General features: G+C 44.8%; 2 protein-coding genes across 3 annotated transcripts; one reads left to right on the top strand and one right to left on the bottom strand.

Annotated features, from left to right (window-relative positions):
* Positions 1-3,303: 3,303 nt before the first annotated feature.
* LOC118790997 (phospholipase A and acyltransferase 3-like) lies at positions 3,304-8,390 on the bottom strand. Of its 2 annotated transcripts, none has more exons than XM_036548191.1 (5): positions 8,211-8,390; positions 6,984-7,076; positions 5,296-5,404; positions 4,863-5,131; positions 3,304-4,268 (listed from the first exon to the last, which is right to left on the bottom strand). In XM_036548191.1, the coding sequence occupies exons 2-5, from the start codon at positions 6,996-6,998 to the stop codon at positions 4,146-4,148; spliced, it is 516 nt and encodes a 171-aa protein (XP_036404084.1). In that variant the 5' UTR covers positions 6,999-7,076; positions 8,211-8,390; the 3' UTR covers positions 3,304-4,145. The 2 variants fall into 2 exon arrangements, with proteins under 2 accessions (XP_036404084.1, XP_036404083.1); XM_036548190.1 differs by having other exon boundaries at positions 8,136-8,386.
* Positions 8,391-11,251: 2,861 nt separating this feature from the next.
* ints5 (integrator complex subunit 5) lies at positions 11,252-15,508 on the top strand. Its single transcript, XM_036548297.1, has 2 exons — positions 11,252-11,501; positions 11,873-15,508. Exons 1-2 carry the CDS (start codon positions 11,431-11,433, stop codon positions 14,925-14,927), a joined length of 3,126 nt encoding a protein of 1,041 aa, XP_036404190.1. The 5' UTR covers positions 11,252-11,430; the 3' UTR covers positions 14,928-15,508.
* Positions 15,509-19,605: the final 4,097 nt, after the last annotated feature.

Here is a 19,605-nt window from a genome sequence, read left to right as displayed (position 1 = left end):
GGAGGACACAGTGGTGCCCAAGTATTTTCTGGTTTTGTATTATTTCTCTAACAGAGTTTTCAAAGTCATCTGGCTGTATAGGCTATCAATTTATGAAATATTTGCCATCCATTTTGCATGTTTTCTAAGTTTCTTTAATTGGTGTGATAGTATACTGTGCACCAATTGATGGACAAAACTCAAGTTTGCATGGCAGTGGCCGGTTTTTTCATTAGTTAGATACTGTTAGAAAAGTGTATGCAGATGGAGACCAACTCCACTAAGCGAAACAGCAGATGGGTGTTTCCCAGAATGCCCAACCTGGTTTTTCTCTGTGTACACTTCAGATATACACTACTAAACTTGTACAAGCTGTAAAAGGTGAGTACATTACTAACCTACTGCTAAGTTTCTTTCAGGTAATCCCTCGTATAAAAAAACCTAGACAGGAGTTTTAAGGACAGGGACAGTTGTTGGTTTTCATCTTTATTTACATACGAGCAGGAGGAGTCGAAGGCTAATTCCTTACTATTCTGTGAAAGATTCTAAAGTAATTGAATCCGCCCGAAGTACTGTGTGACAGAGTTGTTTCGGAATTAAGTTTCTAACGTAACTGAAACGAAGTGCCTGTAAGATCCTAAAGTAACTGGATCTTGTTAATCTACTGCGCTCGAAGTACGGAGGCAGTGATTATAGTAGGACGGCCCTAAAGTAACTGGACCGTGGGAATTTGCTGGGCCCGAAGTACTGGGGCAGTGATTCCGTAGTGTAAGTTTCTAAAGCAACTGAAACTTGTGTTGTTGCGAGCCCGACGCACTGCGGCTCTGTGAAGTTTAAAACGATTACCCGAAGTAGTGTGGTTTTCGCCCGACGTACCGTGGCAGAGTTTTAAAGTTGTGAAACGTTGTTGTTTGTGTGGAAACTTTATTCATTTGCGTCCGAAACACTGGAGCTGTGAATAATTAGACTTACGGCTATCTTAAAGTAACTAGATAACGGACAGTCATCAGAGGGGACTGGTTGTGACTAGCCTACGGAATTGTTACAACTTCATCCATAATGGAAGATTTAATTGTTAAATATATTGCTAAGCACGGTTCATGCGGAATCTTCAATGGGATTGAGAACATCACGGATGAGCCCTATGAGTGGGCCGCGTCCCAGTTCGAAAATTATCCCAAAATGCCTAAAAACAAGAAAGGAAGGGTTGCTAATGCGCTTCATGCGATTTTTGCCTAATACAAATTAACAAAGAAAAGGTTAGATAACGCGGAGTCGGAGAAAGAATCACTTGAAACTGAAAATAAAGTGCTTCACTCACGAATTTGCGAAAGTATAATGACTATGAAAAATTACCAGGTGGGTGAAACTGTTTTGAAAGAAGAAAGAGTGCAGTTGAAACAAGAAATTGCAGAACTTAAAGCTGACAATTACATGCTTAAGTCATCTGTTAAAAGACTATCTATTGACTTACAACAAGCAGAAGCAGCATGTCAGTTTATGATGAGAAATGTGACTGAGAGTTCGGCTACACAAGACAGTTGTAGTCCATCAAATCCTACAATACCTAGAAACAACAGTACAGGGTCATCACTAGATTTTCAGAAAACCTCTCAGTTGCAAGACAATTATGATCATTTATGATCAATTATGATCATTACTCTGGACCAAAATCTTATACATGTGGTGAAATACCGGGGGTTTGGTAATGAGATTATTTCGTCTTTGATCAGGATAGACAATAGAGTACCGGTGGCGAACTACCGGAGGTCTGGTAATTATATTATCTTCCCAAGCAAGAACAGTTCTCAATCACCCATCACTGGTTCCTTTAGAAGTGTCAATTGTCGCAGCTAGCTGCCGCCAAAGTGATAGTTGAAGTCTGTGAGCAGGACTGTGGTTACAATAAGGCCATCTAGACAAATGAATACAGGTATTAGCATACCTTAAGTGAGAGGATCTGTGCTATCTTATGCTGCACTGAGTGAGCTGGTTTAGGGATCTAGACCAAAATCTTACAAAGCTTTGGTTTCTGATTCTTTGTTAAGACAAGGAGCCACTGACGGGTTTCCCATGATCCCTTTTGGCACCCTTTCCCTTTTTGCAAGGGTGGCTGTTAGCAACTGCCTATCCAGGTTACAGCAGCAAAGTTAGCTATCAGTCTGGCTAACCTATTGTTAGCCACTCCCCACTAGCTAGCTTGTTACACACTGTTAGCCTTTACTTGTTTGTTTATTTTTGAAAACATATCAGTATTATTTTCAGTTTTGTTTAATTAATGTTTCTAAGTATTTAAGTGTGATCCTTTGTGACAATGTGACAGCTAATACACAACAAATTGCCCCATCCTTAATTTAAATATTAAAATGTTTGTCTGTTGTATATCAGCCTGCACAATCTTCCTTAGTCTCTGAAAAATTATACTTTGTATGATATGACTCCAGCTGCAAAATGTTTCCTTTGCTCATATCTGCAAACTTTGTGTAAATTTGTCCTATTATTTTTAAAGTGTCAGCTTCTGTCAGCATATACGTAGGTCCCAGGTATCCCGTTTGCATTGCCTGGACACGACAATGAGAACTGGTCCAGCCAGATGACATTTACACCAACACAAAATTATACATGCTACTTCCCCTTCTCAAACAAATCTGTGAAATCACTTCCCTCATCTGTGGGACACCCCAGGAAATATGTGACTCAAAACAGCTCATAAGGAAACTCTCATCCTCCATGCAGTCTGCCATACACAGAATCGTAGAACCACTAATATGGAATGTTGAATGAATGAATGCATTGTGAATAACTGCCAGCCCACTACATATATTGTGGCCATGGGCTGTAGTGGTAAGAAAGAAGTAGGTAAACTGAAAAGTAATTTTGGCAGGGGCCAGGAACAGCAGCACCAAGGGCCAGTAAATCCTCTGTGTTTATACATACCCCTGATTAAATAGCAAAATATATGATAAAACAGGAAAATGTATGTATTGGAACATTTTTTCTGTTCACACATCAGCTTAAATGTCCTACTTTAATTTTAATATCATTGCAGACTGCACATTCATGTTCACAAACAATGCATTTTATTCCAGAAAACATAAGGGCCACATCTGCCCATACTTTTCATTCATCATTTAGATAAAATCCAGGGAAAGAAACATATAGCAACATTCTGATTTTTGGAACTTCAACAGAACCTTTGACCTCAACAATACAATGTTCTGAGAATCAAAACCTGGTCACAGAAAGCACTGGTTAGACTGGCAATATATGACCTGAAAAAAAAATCAGATCCTTTACTAGATTTCAATTTCCACACAACACTGCAAAGCACCAGTGTATATTCATAACACTAAAAATACATTTTAAATTACGAAAAGGTACGATTAACATAGGAGTGTTAATAAATTTGTTTTAACCTGCTAATTTTCTTAATTGTTTCTGAGAACAATTTCAGCACAAGAAACAACTCTAGCAATCCTGAGTGAAGCGATTTAGTAAATACCCAATTTTCAAAAAATCTCAGAGAAACATTTATTATGAAGTGTATTGAAAATAAACATTTTAATCTCGTTTCCATTGTGTTCACCTAGAATGCTTGTAAATCCATGTTTGTTCAGCCATCCTTGATACTTCAATAGCACCAACCTGGATGTTCCTCTCTCTCCCACCAGAGCTCAAACATTGATTTTATTATATTGGACCACAGTCTAATTACTATGCCTTTGGCAAACACATTACAGATGTCTAGTTTATTTGCTTATTAGACCCCTCAGCCAAGGTGAATGAAATAGCTTACATGTAATCCCTTTCTACCAAATTAATTCAAGTTAAATACATTTTACATTATGTTGAATTTTCACTTGGAACTTTCCAGTTACATGTTCAGTTTCCAAACCACAGCTCATAAAGAGAGATTAAACCATGTGACTTTACTGGCTAGTCAGGACAGATCGGGACAGACATTGGGATTGGTGCAGGGATAAATTGTGTGTGTAACATCTTTTTCAGACATGCCTGCTTTCTGAATTAGAACATTGGAAGCTATCTACAAAATCCACAGGGATTTGCCATTCCTGGGGCAGGGAGAGCAAAGTCAATGCATGGCAGTACTTCAGCAGAATTACTTTAAGGCTTGGCAGTTGTGTGCTTCTGTGAACTCCCTCAGTTCATTGGTTCTCCTTCCTCTCTTTGCGCCCACTCCCAAAGATGGCAGCAGCAACAGCAAGTACTCCCACGCCAATCATTGTGGCCACACCCACTCCCACTCCCACCTCCACGGCTTGGCGCACCTGCAACCACAAACAGATGGACAGAGTTAGGCTCTGAGAACATTGCTTTGGAGCCAAGAGCACCTCACTGCAGTGTGATAAAAACAGTGTCTCCTCCTACTTGTTCACCTAAATACACTGTATTGTTTTTGGTTGTAGAACAACTGATTTTGAGGACTAGATATGTGCAGTACCAGTTTGGACACACCTACTCATTGAAGGGTTTTTCTTTACTTTTACTGTTTTAGAAGTTTAGAATAATAGTAAGGACTACATTTACATTTCACAATAACAGTAAAGAAATCAAAACTATGAAATAACACAAATGGAATTATGCAGTGACATATTTAAATTTCTTCAAAGTAGCCAAAAAATAATTTTTTTTTTTTTTAAAGACATTCATACAAAGGCATTGACCTCACTATTTATATTTGTCAAAGAAACAAATCTGAAGCATTTAAGCGCATGTCTTTAGATCAAAATGTCTTTGAATGCATGTTTCCCATTATTTTAATCAGATGCGTCGAAACTTTTGACTGGTACTGTAAGAGTCAAGAGATGGCAGGACGAAGTAACAGCAGGCAGGTGACCATGGCCACGGACATAGAGACACACCTGGCGTGACTCAGCCTTCCCGTATCGCAGCTCTGTGGCGAAATGCTCACAGTTTCCTCTGAAGACAGAGAAAGGCCGTTCCTGCTCTAGCAGGTTCTGGGCCTCTCTCATAATGGCATCAGAGTTCCTTGGCTTGTACTTGTCATCCAGCAGGTTGTTTATACGGTACTGGTCTGTCCCCACCACTTCCCATAACTCCTCCTTCTTTATGATGGCCTTGTCGCACAGGACTGACATCATGCTGTAGGCTCCACCGCGTGCGGTCTCAGCTGGGGGAAGGCAGGAGAGAGTGGGGATACATGGTCAGGAAGGTTTATCGGCGGGGCAGACAGTGTAGGAAGTGAGATGTTCATGTGTATCCATTTCACAGCAGACTCTCCAATCCCCCTGCTCTACAACACCCCTAGTGGACACCACTGGTAAGAGCACATACTTGGAGGAGCAAGGTGGATGACGTAACCATCTCCAATGTACACAGCCCAGTGCTGGTAGGTCCCCCGGAAAATCTCGATCAAGTCCCCAGGCTCCGGCTTCTCGTCAAACTGGATAACAGCAGGGATTTGACACTTAAATACCCAGAAACTGTGCACTTTTATCTGAGTTTAAATCAATACTTTCGTGTAATGGCAATAAAGACAAACCCTTTGTAGTTTATGTTTATTCATTTGTCCTCCAAGATGTGAAAAATATAGCAAATGGGTTAAAGATCTGTCATTCAGTTAACGGAAGCTGTCAGTCAAGGTTCAAGGAGGTCGTGTGGGTGTGATTGCGTTGAAAGTGACCAATCATAAGAGGGCCAGCGGCTCCCTTGGTTTCCGCCCCCAAACTGTCAAAAACACAGGTCGATTCGCGCGAGCAGAACTCGACTTCGAGAGCAGTGTTAACCCGCGTGAACGCGTATGCCCTCCAGCGCTCGCCAAGCAGAAAGTGGCTGTTTTGTGCGCGAGAATGTTTTCTGCGCTGGCAACTAAGTGTCCAGCTGACCACTTGTGTTCAGATTTCGCTATTACATTATTACGTCAGTCTCTGTCGCCAGACAAGCGCCAGATTTGTTTAGCACGGGCTAGCTAAGAAAACAAAAATGTTTCAAGAACTAATATACATGTACGGGCTATTGCAACTGTTGAGATTGGCAGGACAAAGTCATTTGCGACTTGCAAAAGAGCGCATGACAAGACGAAAATAGAAGAATGTTATAAAAGCAGTGACTTTCGCCGCTGTTCTGATAGCCACAAGACTCCGAAGAGTGAACCGCATTGATGACGTATTTTCCTGTTAGGTCCTTGTCGGTGGCGCATTAAGACGCATTAGCGTTTACACTACAAAAGACATGTGGTCAGACGCACCTCGGCAAGTGGTTTGAGCAGAGGTGGACACCCCGGCTTCCGAAAGTAAAAGTCCTACTATGTATTTGTTCTAGCCATTCAATAAACGGGGTGATTTCACTAATTAGCTCCTCTACCTGGCTCAAGAGCTGTGCTAATTAAATGCAGCTGGTGTAGCGCATGGGTGGAACAAATACGAGGCAGGACTTTTACTTTCTGAAGCCGGGGTGTCCACCTCTGGGTTTGAGTGATCGGATCACAGTGCGTCTTGGTGGTCGTATACACTTGTATTTAACGCTGTCCACTTGTGATCCCATCCGATCCGATCGCCCATGACTCATTTTAAAACCAAGTGTAAACACGGCCTAAGATTTAAGATCCATTTTCCAAGAGATACCTGGCCAAGAGGCAACTGCACAGGATAATAAAAGGCAATTAAAGAGATCATTAAAGGCTTTAAGATTGGAGAGCATTTGTCAAGGATTACAAACTTGAAGGAAAAGTACATGATTTACATTTCAATTCCTTGAGTTTGTACTTACAAGTCATCTAACGTGATGAGCTGATATAGTTTTATTTCTGCAATGCATTATAATGGCAATGGTGCAACTAAAAACCTTTCTGCCAAATGGAATTTTGGTATTTAGAATCTTGAGCAATATGAGGGCTTGGTGTAGTTGTTACTGCCTCATTGTGAGAAGAAAGCCTGTAAGATCATCTTGAGACTATAGTTTCATTTAGCTTGGTGCTATGTGTAAGTGTTCATCGGTTGGAATCTCAACTAAACTAAACTCACCAAAGTTGGAGCCATGGTTACCTCTCCTCTTCAAAAAAATCCTTTGCCCTCTGCTGGGGATGCTTAATCTTCCAGTCGCTGCTCCCCCTCCCTCTGGAGAAAAAAAAAATATTTTTGCCTACGTCAGGCAATGGACGGTAGACAATTCTCAGTAGCACTCTTGTCATTTTAAAAGTGACATGTTAGTGGTGAATTCGAAGAGAAAAAAATACAGGGATTCTGACGTTTGTGAAACTCATGAATTCTGGAATTTGACGTTCGCATTCGTTGTTACCCATAATCCATTGTTCAAGCGAACCAGGAAGAAAATGGAAGCCTCAGAGCTTCGTGTTACCGTTTCATAACAACCGTCACCATTTACTGTAAAATGTTTACACTGATTCAGGATGATTTGCCATGTGCAGAAAGTGACTTCACCGCAGCATAGGAGTGCTGCGTAAACATATTCATATGTTAAACCTACATTAAGGTGTACAACCAACAGGATGTGACTTTTTCAAGCTATCTTGGTGGCTGGCTATCTATTAAAGTGCAAATAACAAAATAATACAGATATTACTCTATATCAATATAACTTTAACGCTTGTGATAATATTTCGCCTAACTTAAAATTTCCATCACTTCCCATACCAAAATCGCATTGCGCCGTATGCCATACGACAGCTACTCAACATTACAAAGTAGACCTTAGATGTTAATGGCCAGAGCTGATTAAAGTTAGCTAACTGGTAACGTTGGCGAGATGCCGGCCTAGTTTCCAAAAGCTGTAATCCAGTCGTTCAAAATGGGTCGTGGCTCGTGAGCTATCCTGCCATACTTCTAGACTGCTCGTCTGGCGTAAGCCACGTTTTGCTTGACATAGACAAGCATTACACAGAGAAACCAACCGGCTGCAGTATTAATGTGGGGAGCAGCAGTTTTCTGCACATAAGTACGGCTTACATTTCTTTCCTGAATTAGGCCTATGAGGAAAGTGCCCTTTTGCATTATGACAAATTCCAATTTACTGTATAACATGCACGTCAAAACACAAAACCATTCACGATTATACAGCAGCATGTTTATTTGCACTGATCTACAAACATGTCCAGGTCTAACGTTATACAGCTAGACCTACAGATATAGGGAAACGCCTGTTAAGACTCTAATTACCTCAATGCAATGCCGTCTATCTTGCGGGTCTTTTTATTTGTACAGTCCTGCGATTTGTCCAGAAATATAAATTACCGAAACGACCTTCGATCACCCGGCGAGTTTTATGCTCCGTCCCAGACCTCCCCCTGGTCGGTATCCATTTCACTGGAGGCGGGTAAACAACAACATTTTCAGACGTCGTTGAGTGCGCCACTAGCGTCAAGGAAGGGGAGACGGTGAGAGGTCTGCAGTGTTCACTTTGGGACGCCGACATTAAACGTCCGGCAGCAACTGGGATAGAATTTCCGGAAGGAAACGGCCTATTTAAAGAAGTTTACATGTTTGGTTGACGGGGCCTGTGAGCATTTCCTAGAAAATTATTCAACAAAGCAGTCAAGAACAGTCAGTCTCTCGTTTGCAACCTAACACTTGGTTTCGATTTATTGACAAGAAGCTGGAACAGCTTTGACAACACGGCCGGTTAAAGTAAGATAACAGAGTAGCTCCTTATAATTTAACGAGCTGGGTAAGAGAAGCCAGCACATTTCTGTATCACTAGGTAGCTTGCTAAATATAGCTATCTAAGAAGTTATTTTGTCATTTTGCATAACAGTCACGAAAACACGCAAAAATGTAGGCTATTTAAATTAGGCCTACTTATATACGTTAATTCATAAACTTGTTTTTTGAAAAGTTTTTAAAGTTTTTTGTTTGTGCATGTGCTTGCAAGGTGGAAGTTTATTGTAATGTAAAACTTTAAACTAAAAGAATGATTGTTACATTACTTAAACGTTAAGTCTTAAAACTTTCAAAACTGAACAGTAACATTAAACTGGATTACTATCCTCACCACACGCGAATGTGTGTGTAATGTGTGTTGCTCTGTTCTTCATTTTTGGACAGCCAAGCACTCTGTGCAGCAGAGCACACCATCATCCCATAAAACAGTTATTTTCTGGGCCTGTCTTTTTCCTGCCTGTCTTTTCTTCTCCAGTTCTTCCTGTCATTCCCCTTTTCTTCTGAAGGGTAGCTCTTACCTCCTGTTCCTTCTCCTGCATTTGGTGTATCTATTACATGTGGTGACCTTCACTGGTAAGGGAAGCCACCTCAGTTTCCCCTGGCCTGATAAAATTTTGGGGAGTCATAATGTTCCAGAGACCCAGGAGGATTACTCACTGAGTCATCAGATGGTTGATGAACGGCTGCTAGCAGGTTAGGCAGGGCACTGGGACAATAGCATGTGAAGGGGGTGTGGTGGCAGCAAGTGAGAGGGGTGCAGTGGGGCAGCGATGGGCACCAGTTTTACCAGCTGCTCCCGTGGGTTCAGTGGGAGTATGCTGGGTTTTTCTATGCCATCACATATTTGGCTGTAGCACTCTTATTGTAGACTCCCTCAGTGCTGATGAAAACTCCATACACACCAGCCCCATCCTAATGGCGATGAAGGAAAACCTCTTTTCAATAGTCCTAAGGCAACTGACATATTTGAATGCAGATGGATGTAAGCAGAGTGTGAATTTGACATTCGCATTCGTGGTTACCCATAATCCATTGTTCAAGCGAACCAGGAAGAAAATGAAAGCCTCAGATCTTCGTGTTACCATTTCATAACAACCATCACCATTTACTGTAAAATGTTTACACTGATTCAGGATGATTTCCCATGTGCAGAAAGTGACTTCACTGCAGCATAGGAGTGCTGTGTAAACATATTCAAAATGTTGGATCATTTGTCTCAGCAACGTGTGTCACACTGCCTTCACTCCCATTGGCAGGCCTAGTCGCCATGACGCATCGCTTGGTGTTTGCATAAAATAGACTTCTAGTCTATTTTAGTCCCACCTAGTTGGCTTTGCAATGGCCATTTGTCTCTTGTAGCTGTAAATCGCCAACTCTCATTGAAAATGAATGGCAGCCTGTCGCTTTGTCTCTCTCCTGTGTCGTCCGTGTGACCACAGGGTAAACTGCTGTATGTTTTGTCTCCGTGGCAGCATGCCGTCTAATCCTATCTAGGCTGTCACTCATTTGTGATGTGGATGACACTTTTAAAAAAGGAAGCCTGCTCCACCAATTATCCCTCAGCACACCACTGTCATTCAGTCAGTCCTCCCGGCCACTAGCTTGTAATATGCCAAAGGCACTCCACCACTTGCCTGGCGAGGGGAAAGCCCTTGTCTACCATCTACTGAAATTAATTCAACAGACCGTCCTCATACATGTTCACTGGTGTAGGACTGAGGTGCTTGTATTAGCCTTTACCCTCATCACGGTATCTTTGCAATGTGCTGTGGCTAATGCCATATTAGTTGCATTTGTTAAAGCATACACAGAATAAATGAAAATATTCAGATAATCAGGGTTCGAATTACGGGTGGAATTGTGGGGGGGTCTGACCCCCAACAGCAGTGGCGGGGGATGAGCTGGAAACAAGAGAAAGTCTGACTGCTACCTTTAAATCTATCATTACTTTCAACCTGTTCCCCTTTATCTTTGATTAACAATAAAACAAATAATTCACAGAATAATTGGGGTCAGACCCCCCAATTCCACCCGTAATTCGAACCCTGCAGATAATTGATCACCAACAGACAAGCAGAGCTAATCATTACTATTGATACTCTCAGATTGTCAGATTTGAAACAGCGCACTGAAATACAGTTAAGTTTGATAGACCACATATTGTTGAAATGAAAAGATAAGATACAAGAGTCAAGATGTACAGTTTAGATGGGTTAAATGTTTAACGTAAAGTGGTAAATTAATTTTTATATCAATAATTTTAATGGCAGACATTTATGGAATTTTTACATGTTTGGTATGTATTAATAACATGCTGTTTTTACCAGATTGAAAGCAGTTTTGTGGTTATGTTGTACCATGGTAGAGGGCGTCCTTCAGTTCCTTGATGTCGATGTTCATTTTTAGGGAACAAAATATTTGAATGCCGGAATTTTTGCGTGTAGTGAATGAGTCAAATCGCTGTGTAATACAAATATTTCAACAGAATGTATTTCCAGTTCGTATCTCAAGTGATGAAGAGCGGTCAACATATCCGGGGAACCTTTTAGTGTCGACCATGTTTTTCTGTGGGAGAGATTTAAGTGTGACGCCGGAGTCGGCGACCGTTTCTCGATGAGTGATTTTGTAACTCCACTCCAAAAGATTAAATATTTTCCGCTGAAATAATCATTTGATATCTAATATTTCTGTAGAATCTGTAGTAGTTTATGAACATAATCGTCATATAGTGGTATAAATATTGCAATTTACGTAGTTTCGTTTTGATGTACTATTAAGAGTGTAAGACAGAACGATGTCTGCCGTATTTGATGGAGCTCAGCTGACAGCGATGCAGTCTCCCCAGCCTCCACATAACACGATGAGGTACTGCCGTTCATATGCTAGCTAGAAGGTTGTTCGTATTCTTAGCATTCAGCATGACATACAATTTATTCGAATTATTTATTATTCGATGTGGAACTGTTATTCCACGTAGTACCTCGATAGATTAGAATGCATTGCCTGACGTCTTTTTTGTAATGGTCCTACCTTACCAGTCTTTACTCCAGTTTAAAACTGTCTATGTACCACACTGATGTAGGACCAGTTATACTATTTAGCCTATAATGGTTAAGGCTTATATTGTGGTTGGGGAATTTGACTGATCAGCACTTACAGGCAACATCTGCCTCGAGTGTTAACCCACAGCCAGTTTGTCTGCCCTGCCTTGTCCTCATCCTCATGCTCTTTCTCAGTCCTCAGGAGCTGGGCCTGGAAATCAAGGCCTTCATCAGCGGGGTTGACCAGGCACAGGGGCGTAAGCTGAGCATACGCGACCATGCCCGCTGTGCGGTGCGTCTCCTCCGCACCGTGCCCGCTTGCCGGGGGGCAGCTCTGGAGCACCTCAGGGGGGTGTACGACGAGTATGTGCTTGCCTTCCTGCAGGACCTGGAGGGGGAGAGCGATGGCGGTGTTGCCGGCAGTGGCGTGGACGTGAGCGGCAGCTCCGGCCTGGAGGATGTGATCCAGGAGATCCACACAGTGCTGTCCGAATTCATCCGCCTCAACCCGCGGGCCTGGGCTCCACTGGTTTCAGCCTGGGCAGTGGACCTGCTCGGTCAGCTGAGCAGCAAGCATGCGGGCCGCCGTGGCACGCCCCACTCCTCCAGCCTGAATGAGCCACTGCAGTTATGGATGTCCTGCTCGGCCACGCGCTCACTGATGGAGAGCTACTCGCAGTGCCTGGCTGCCATGCTGGCCTGGTGCCCGGATGCCTGCGTGGATGCACTGCTTGACACTTCAGTGCAGCACTCGCCGCACTTCGACTGGGTGGTGGCCCACATTGGCTCTGCCTTCCCCGGCACAATCATCAGCCGCGTACTGGCCTGTGGCCTCAAGGACTTTTGTGCCCACGGGTACCCGGGGGCCCCGACCTCCTCGCCTGAGACCCCCGGCCGGCAGACGCCCCCACCCCACACAACGGCAGTGGTGGAGAAGAGCAGCCGGGTGCCCAAAATCGGCTCGGTGGTGGGGATCCTGGGGCATCTTGCAGCACGACACTCGGACAGCATCAAGAAGGAGCTTCTACGGATGTTCCAGGAGAGCCTAACACCCGCCCCCACTGCCTCGGACCGGGCTGGGGCGCGGGACGGCCCCCTTCAGCTCCGCCGGGCCACTGTTCCCTTCCTGTTGCAGCTGGCAGCACTGTCTCCGGCCCTGCTGGTGTTGGCTGAACTGGTGGAGTCCCTGAGGCCACCGGTCCTGCTGCAGCTCCAGGCACAGTTCCAGGGCCTGCCGCGTGAGGAGCTGGACAACATGCTGGGCCTGACCGTGCACCTGATCAGCCAGAGCCCTGCTGGAGGGCCCCGCGTCCTGCGCTTCCTGGTGGACACAGCTACGCCTGCCTCCGTCATCACCTCGGGCCTGACTCCCGCCCCCCATGAGGGTGTCCGGGATGCCTGCGACCGCCTGCTTCAGCTTCTCCTGCTCCACCTGCACAAGCTCGTCTACAATCGGCCCGAGAGCGACGACGGCCACCTGCTCTCTGCGCCCTCCCCGGCCAGCCCGTCCTCCCCACCACCTCGCGTTGTCCCCTTCCTGGAAGAGCTGCGGGGCCACGTGGGGGAGCTGTGTGCTGAGACACTTCGGCTGGAGAGAAAGCGGCACCTCTGGCTGCACCAGCTGCTCTGTCTGCTGTCGGTGTACGGAGGCCCCAGCGTGGCTACCGAGGCCCTGTGCCAGCTGCTCACCCTGGCACGCACCCCGGAGGAGCTGGCCCTGGCCTCTCAGCTGCATGCGCCGCTCTCCAGCTCCCTGCCCGGCCTCCTCCCAGCCGCCGTCACACGCTGTGTCACCCAGATCCACACCCACAGCCTGAGGAGCAAGGAGTTGGCACAGCTCCTCAACAACCTGGCACTGGCCGTGCAGAGTCATGAGGAGGAGGCCAAGGGAGGGAGCACCGGGGGTGCCAGTACCGGGGGTGTGAGTGTGGGCCAGTCCTCCATGGTTGCTCAGGTCGGAGCGGCCGTCTCAAGCCACCTCCACGACTTCTGCCCCCTGCTTCTCCATGGGGACCCCGCGGTGTCACAGGCTGCTGCCCGGCTCCTGTCATGCAGTCAGCTGCCCCGGGCCGCTTCGCCTGCCCAGCTGCTGGTCATTTCCCGGGCGGCAGTCGCCCACTTCTTTCTGGCCCTGCGTCTTAGAGATGGAGGAGAGGGGAAGGACGGAGTAGGAGGGGCAGGAGGGGGTGGAGAGGCAGTCAGGTGCTCCATCCAGCTCCTGTCCCGTCTTGCGGCCCACTCCCCGCTCACCCTGAAGTCTGTGCTTCAGCAGCTGGTGGAAGGCGCCCTATACAAGGGGAACGCTGACCTGTTTGGCGGCCAGGTAGAGGAGCCTGCCGGAGAGGCAGCACCTTCCCCGGACCTGGGCGCTTCCCTGCTGGACATCAACTGCAAGTTTGGCACCACAGTCAACTTCTCGGGCAGCGTGTGGTCCGTGTTTCACGCCGGTGTGATCGGGAAGGGGCTGAAGCCACCACGCTCCCCGGCACATCCAGACCCAGATGGGGTCACCCGGAACCTCCAGACCCTGCTGGCCGTGGTTGTCCAGTGCTGCAGTGCTGGCGGCAGTGGTAATGGTGCAGGTAGCGCTGGCACCCGCCTCCAGTGCCTGGACCAGCTCTCCGAGGAGCCGGCCCCCATCAACGCCGAGGCCGCCAAGGTGGTAGCGGTGACGCTGGTGGAGAGTGTATGCCCGGATGTGGCAAATGGTGAGCTGGCGTGGCCACCAGAGGAGCATGCCAGGACCACGGTGGAGCGTGACATTCACATCCGCCGCTGCTTCGAAGCCAGCCCACTCCTCTTCCACCTGCTGGCTGTGGTGGCGGCCGGCCGCCCAGCCCTCTGTTACTGCTCAGCGGTGCTGCGGGGGCTTCTGGCCACACTGCTGGCCCACTGGGAATCCTCCCGGGAGCCTGCTGCCCTGGACTCGCCCTGGCACCTCCAGGCCTCCTGCCTCCTGGTGTCCTGCATGGGGGAGGGACAGCTCTTGCCCCCTGTGCTGGCCAACGTGCATGAGATCTTCCCCCACCTGACGCCGTTCGAGGTGCGCCTGCTGCTGTTGGCGGTGTGGGAGTATATGCGCGGGAACAGCCCCATGCCGCAGAAGTTCACCTTCAGCGCAGAGAGGGGGCTCTTCTATCGGGACTTCTCCAGGGACGGAGACCTGTCACGCTACCTTGCCCCAGTCTACAGCGTCCTGCACAAGAACATCGATCGTCTCGGACACCTGTGCTGGCGCTTCCAGCTCTGAGAGAGGGAAGGAGGAGGAGCAGACATGGAGCCTGTAGGAGGGGTTTGGGGAAAAAGGGTTGGGCTTTGGGAAAGCCAAGGGAAGGAGAAAAAATAGCAGCAATGGGTGACAAGTTTATGGTTTAGCTTCAGTCGCTAATTCACTTTTTGCTCTTGGGCACCAGATTCAGAGTTAATTGACCTTTTTTTCTGCTCTGTTTGTCTGAAAGACAAATACAAACAAAAATACATGAGTGTACCTAGTACCTACCTAAAAAGATAAACATGTATCTCAGGTGTAGGGCTGCATAAAGGCAGTTCTTTCCTGATGCCACCCTCTTTCTTTGCTCCCAGGGCAAATTAAGGAAGTGTATTTCGCATAGGCCTTCACTGTTACGGAGATCTGAAAATGACAAGGTGTCTGGTTGTTTGTTTAATCTGACCTGAGTTGACCTTCATATTTTGTCTGTAGTACTCTCCAGTTTCAGGGCAGTTTTGACCTTTTCACTTGTAACTTGTGTGTAACTGTTTTCATACGTATTCTTTTGAGAAGCACAGTAAATGGATTCTGTTGGTAGTTGGAAGAGTGTTTGTTTTGTTTGAATTTCAGCCTATACTTTCACAATATTAAAACATATCTCACAAAGTCACTGTCTGAAAATTACTCCACAAATGTCTTGTCCATAGTTGGTTGGTATGTACTGCTGTACAAATTAAGTATCGCTGGTTTCATGAAAAAGGATTTGGAGATATTACAAATTATTAGTAGAAATATTGTTGTAGAAAGTAGAAAGTTGCTGACCAAAACGTTCACTTGAAATGAAGTGCAGGAATCATATAGTCTTTTCCACAAAACTACTTAACAGCTGCCTTCGCAGCAGTACCAGCTGGTGCTTCCAGCTAGATGCCTGAATCTAAGTGGAGCTGGGCTTTTTTAATACTTGAATCAAAAACCTCATGAGAAAACCAGGGTACTACTGGGAGCATTGTCAGTAGGCAAACAGGAAAGTCTTCCCCCTTGAATCAAGCAGACAACCAAATCCCCCCTGCAATGAGCTATACACAATGTCTTTTGGATAACATGGTAAGTCGAGGTCCTGACTGTTATGGTCATCAAAGCAGTTCCTGCAAACAGTGTAGTATTCTCTGGAGTCATCCAGGTGATGTAATACTTGTAACCAGGTGAAGCTTTCATCTGCAGGTCCCCTTGTTCTCAGTTGCAAACTGTGTTATTCTTCTCCAGCTCTCAGGCAGATACAACAAGCTGTGCCAGTCGCTGCTAGACACTAGACACCACATTGCAAATGCTTGACCGCTTGATCTAAATAAGTGTTTCCTCATAGTTACAATCCACAACCTGCCTCAGGATTACTACATACTCAAACTCTCTGCAATAGTGTCACCAGTTTGTAACTCACCAAGCCTGATTTAGGGCCATCTGTGAAAAAGATTTGGATCGCTATCTACCTTGACATAAGAGATCCAATCAACAATGGCCTGCTTTGCCCCTCCTGTCTCTCTTATTCCTGGCTCTATTTCTACGACCTCTCATACTCTCTCCTGTTCTGCGTGCAATATGTATAATTACTCCCACGCTATCATTAGCAATAATTTTACTTGCAAAAAGTGTAGGTTAAATTCTAGGTTGAAGGAGAAATTTGAATTGGATATGACAAGGGGGGTGAGGTCCATACCTTACATTATTTTTATAGTGTTTTTTGGGTACCTGATGCAGCAGTCTTTTTCCCTTGTACAACTCCAACAGAGCCTTCACGTCAAGGCAAATGGCTTACAGTTCAGGAACATAATCGGGAATGTAAGCCCCCAGTGCACCACCAACCCCCCATTTTCCAACGGGCCCTCCCCTCTCAGCAACACACCTGCTCAGAGCCCTGTTGAAAGAGCTCTGATAATTGGTGACTGTTTTGAAAGGTATCTAGCAACCATGGTTAAATGTATTCCGGGGATCAGAGTGAATGACATCAAAGCAAATTTAGAAGTGCTGTTTAAACATAAAGTTTTCTATACTTGTTATCCTTTGTTTACATTTACATTTATTTATTTATTTAGCAGACGCTTTTATCCAAAGCGACTTACAAAAGTGCATACAGCAAGTAAAGCGACAGTACGGTGTGTGTGTAAATTGGTGTGTGAAGTGACGAAATAGATGTTGTGTCAATAATATGCTCTGGTCCCACTGTTCTCCCTGTTCGGCCGGGAGATGAAATCTATAGTAGATTGACGTCACTTATTGGTTCTCTGTGTAGTGCCCCTATAAAAAGTTGGCTGTATAGGCAACTGACATACTTTCTGGGGGCGCCTAGTCTTTTGAAAAAAGATAGCATCCACTTCACATAGGGGGTGCAGCTCTTATCTCTAAAATTATAGCCTATAGAATTGAGTTAGTTACACTTTTAACTAAACAGGGCCAAGGCCAGGCAACAGACTTACTGTTCTACACAGATGTCTGCTAGTTCCCTTGAACCACCATCCAAGTTTCACTCCAGTCAGACAGTGTCTGTTATCCTATTCTCCAAAAACTTCTCAAAGCTCCCCAAAAGGGGAATTTGTTTTGATCATTTGATAAAAATCACACCCTTTAAAATCATATCTAATAAATCCATCCATTTGGATCTAAACAGTGGATTAATATACAAAATCACTGACTCCAAAGGTAGTACTTATGAATGATATAATTACTGATCACCATTTTGATATCCTGTGTCTGAAACCTGGCTAAAACCTGATGAATGTATTGCCTTAAATGAATCAACCCCTCCAGGCTACGACAATAATTAAGTCCCTACCCTTGCTTGGGGATGTTGCTACACATGACTAGAATTCCACCCCAAAGCCTGGCAATAATTTTACTTAATCTGAAGTACTTGCCCTTAATTTTATAGGCCATCCAGACCATATACTGGCCTTCTATTTGAGTTTGCTGACTTTCTTTCTAACTCACTTGTTGGTATTGATAAGGTACTGAAAGTAGGAGATTTTGCACCCATGCACTACCACAATCATACACTGATTTGGTCTTAATGTATGTCATAAAAGCTAGGAATATTGCTGTCATGCCTTATAATCCTGGAAGCTTTTGTAAGATGCTAATGCCCTGGTATAATGGCTGCACTCATTCTCTTAAATAAACCTTGTGTAAACTTGAATGTAAATGGTGCACTGCTACAAGTATTCCTCCTTAACTGGATAATCTTATCAGACATAAGGATGCTCTCTCAAATTCTAGATCATCATATTTCTCTACCCTAACAGAAGAAAATGAACATAACCACAGATACCTGTTCAACACTGTTGGTAGCCTAACAAAGAGTCGTGCATCAGTTGACCCCTGCATCCCAGTAAGATGTAACAGTAATGATTGTAAGAATTTTGTTGACGCTAAAATTATAGGGATCAGAGACAAGATCCAGAGTTTTCCCACAGCTCATGATTATGATCATGAAGTGGACACCCCAGTTTCAGAAGGTAAAACTCCTGGCACATATTTGTTCTAGCCATTCATTACACCAGCTGAATTTAATTAGCACAACTCTTCAGCCAGGTAGAGAAGCTAATTAGTGAAATCACCTTGTTTAGTGAATAACTAGAACAAATACGTGGCAGCACTTTTACTTTCTGAAGCCGGGGTGTCCACCTCTGCCGATAATATAAGTTCTGTCCCATTAGTCTAGCAACAAATGGATGGTGAGACATCCCTAAAACTGCCTTCAGGTCTAAACTCCTTTATTCCAATTGAATTGTGAATTTACTACTTTAGTTACTTCTTCTAAACCATCTACTTGCTTATTAAGTCCCACACCCACAAGTACTAACAGAACTGCTACAGGTGATTTTGCACACTACTACTAAATGCTATCAGTTCCTCCTTATCAGACTTGAAAGCCTTTTCAGCCTCAGTGTACAGGTTCAGATCCTACTTATCAAATTGATATCAATTTGTCCACTTTAACAATGACTCTTTCAAATGCTTTGATCTCTGCTGTTCTCACTGGGTGTGCTATCTCTTGACAGAATAAACTTCAAACTTGGAAAAAACTACTCTCATTGTGTTTGGCTCCAGGGCTGTTTTCATGCATCCTCAATAAAATTATTTTCATGGCCTAATTATCTCTGAGGTACCAGTTTTCTTTCTGCCTGATATTGCAACACCTGCGCCATTTGATTTCTTGCTATGACTGTCATAGTACATAAATTGAAGAGAGGTGTTGGAAAGATGATTGAGGGCTGGTTGCCCCCGCCCCCAGAGCCTCCACCACTTCCCAAGCTCACATCACACCTTCCCATCAGACACACCTGACAGACATTTGTCAACCCCACACCCTCGCACCTGTGCCTGGTGTGGGAGTGAGGAGGTTTTGCTATTCGTCAGTAGAAGCTTAAGATCCTTGTGTATAGAGAAATTGATGTATCACTTCTTTGGGGGAGGACCTGAATCGGGTTTTGACCTGCCTTTTGTACTCTGCTGTATTAAATTTGCCTACATTCACAGTTTCATAGTAGAGAGATGAATGGATTAAAATGTAAATCAGAACTTTAATACCAGTATAAGCAGTTGAGATGTAACACAAAAACCATTTTGGTGAATACAAACAATTCCTCTTTTTAAACATCCAGTCCCATATTTCAAGTCTTTCACTTTCACTATGGCACCATAATTCTAAATGAGTGGCAATTTTGTA

The sequence above is a fragment of the Megalops cyprinoides genome, chromosome 16 (genome assembly GCF_013368585.1).
Source record: "Megalops cyprinoides isolate fMegCyp1 chromosome 16, fMegCyp1.pri, whole genome shotgun sequence".
Taxonomy (NCBI): Eukaryota; Metazoa; Chordata; class Actinopteri; order Elopiformes; family Megalopidae; genus Megalops; species Megalops cyprinoides.
The sequence above is the reverse complement of the archived record's forward strand: the minus strand, read 5'-3'. Positions and strand labels throughout refer to the sequence as shown.

Coding starts and splice junctions, on each gene's coding strand:
- LOC118790997 (XM_036548191.1), bottom strand. Junction 5,132..5,295: donor CATCCACCTTGCTCCTCCAA/GTATGTGCTCTT, acceptor GCCTTCCCCCAG/CTGAGACCGCACGCGGTGGA. Junction 4,269..4,862: donor GGAAGGCTGAGTCACGCCAG/GTGTGTCTCTAT, acceptor TTGTGGTTGCAG/GTGCGCCAAGCCGTGGAGGT.
- ints5 (XM_036548297.1), top strand. CDS start 11,431: ATGTCTGCCGTATTTGATGGAGCTCAGCTGACAGCGATGCAGTCTCCC. Junction 11,502..11,872: donor CCTCCACATAACACGATGAG/GTACTGCCGTTC, acceptor GCTCTTTCTCAG/TCCTCAGGAGCTGGGCCTGG.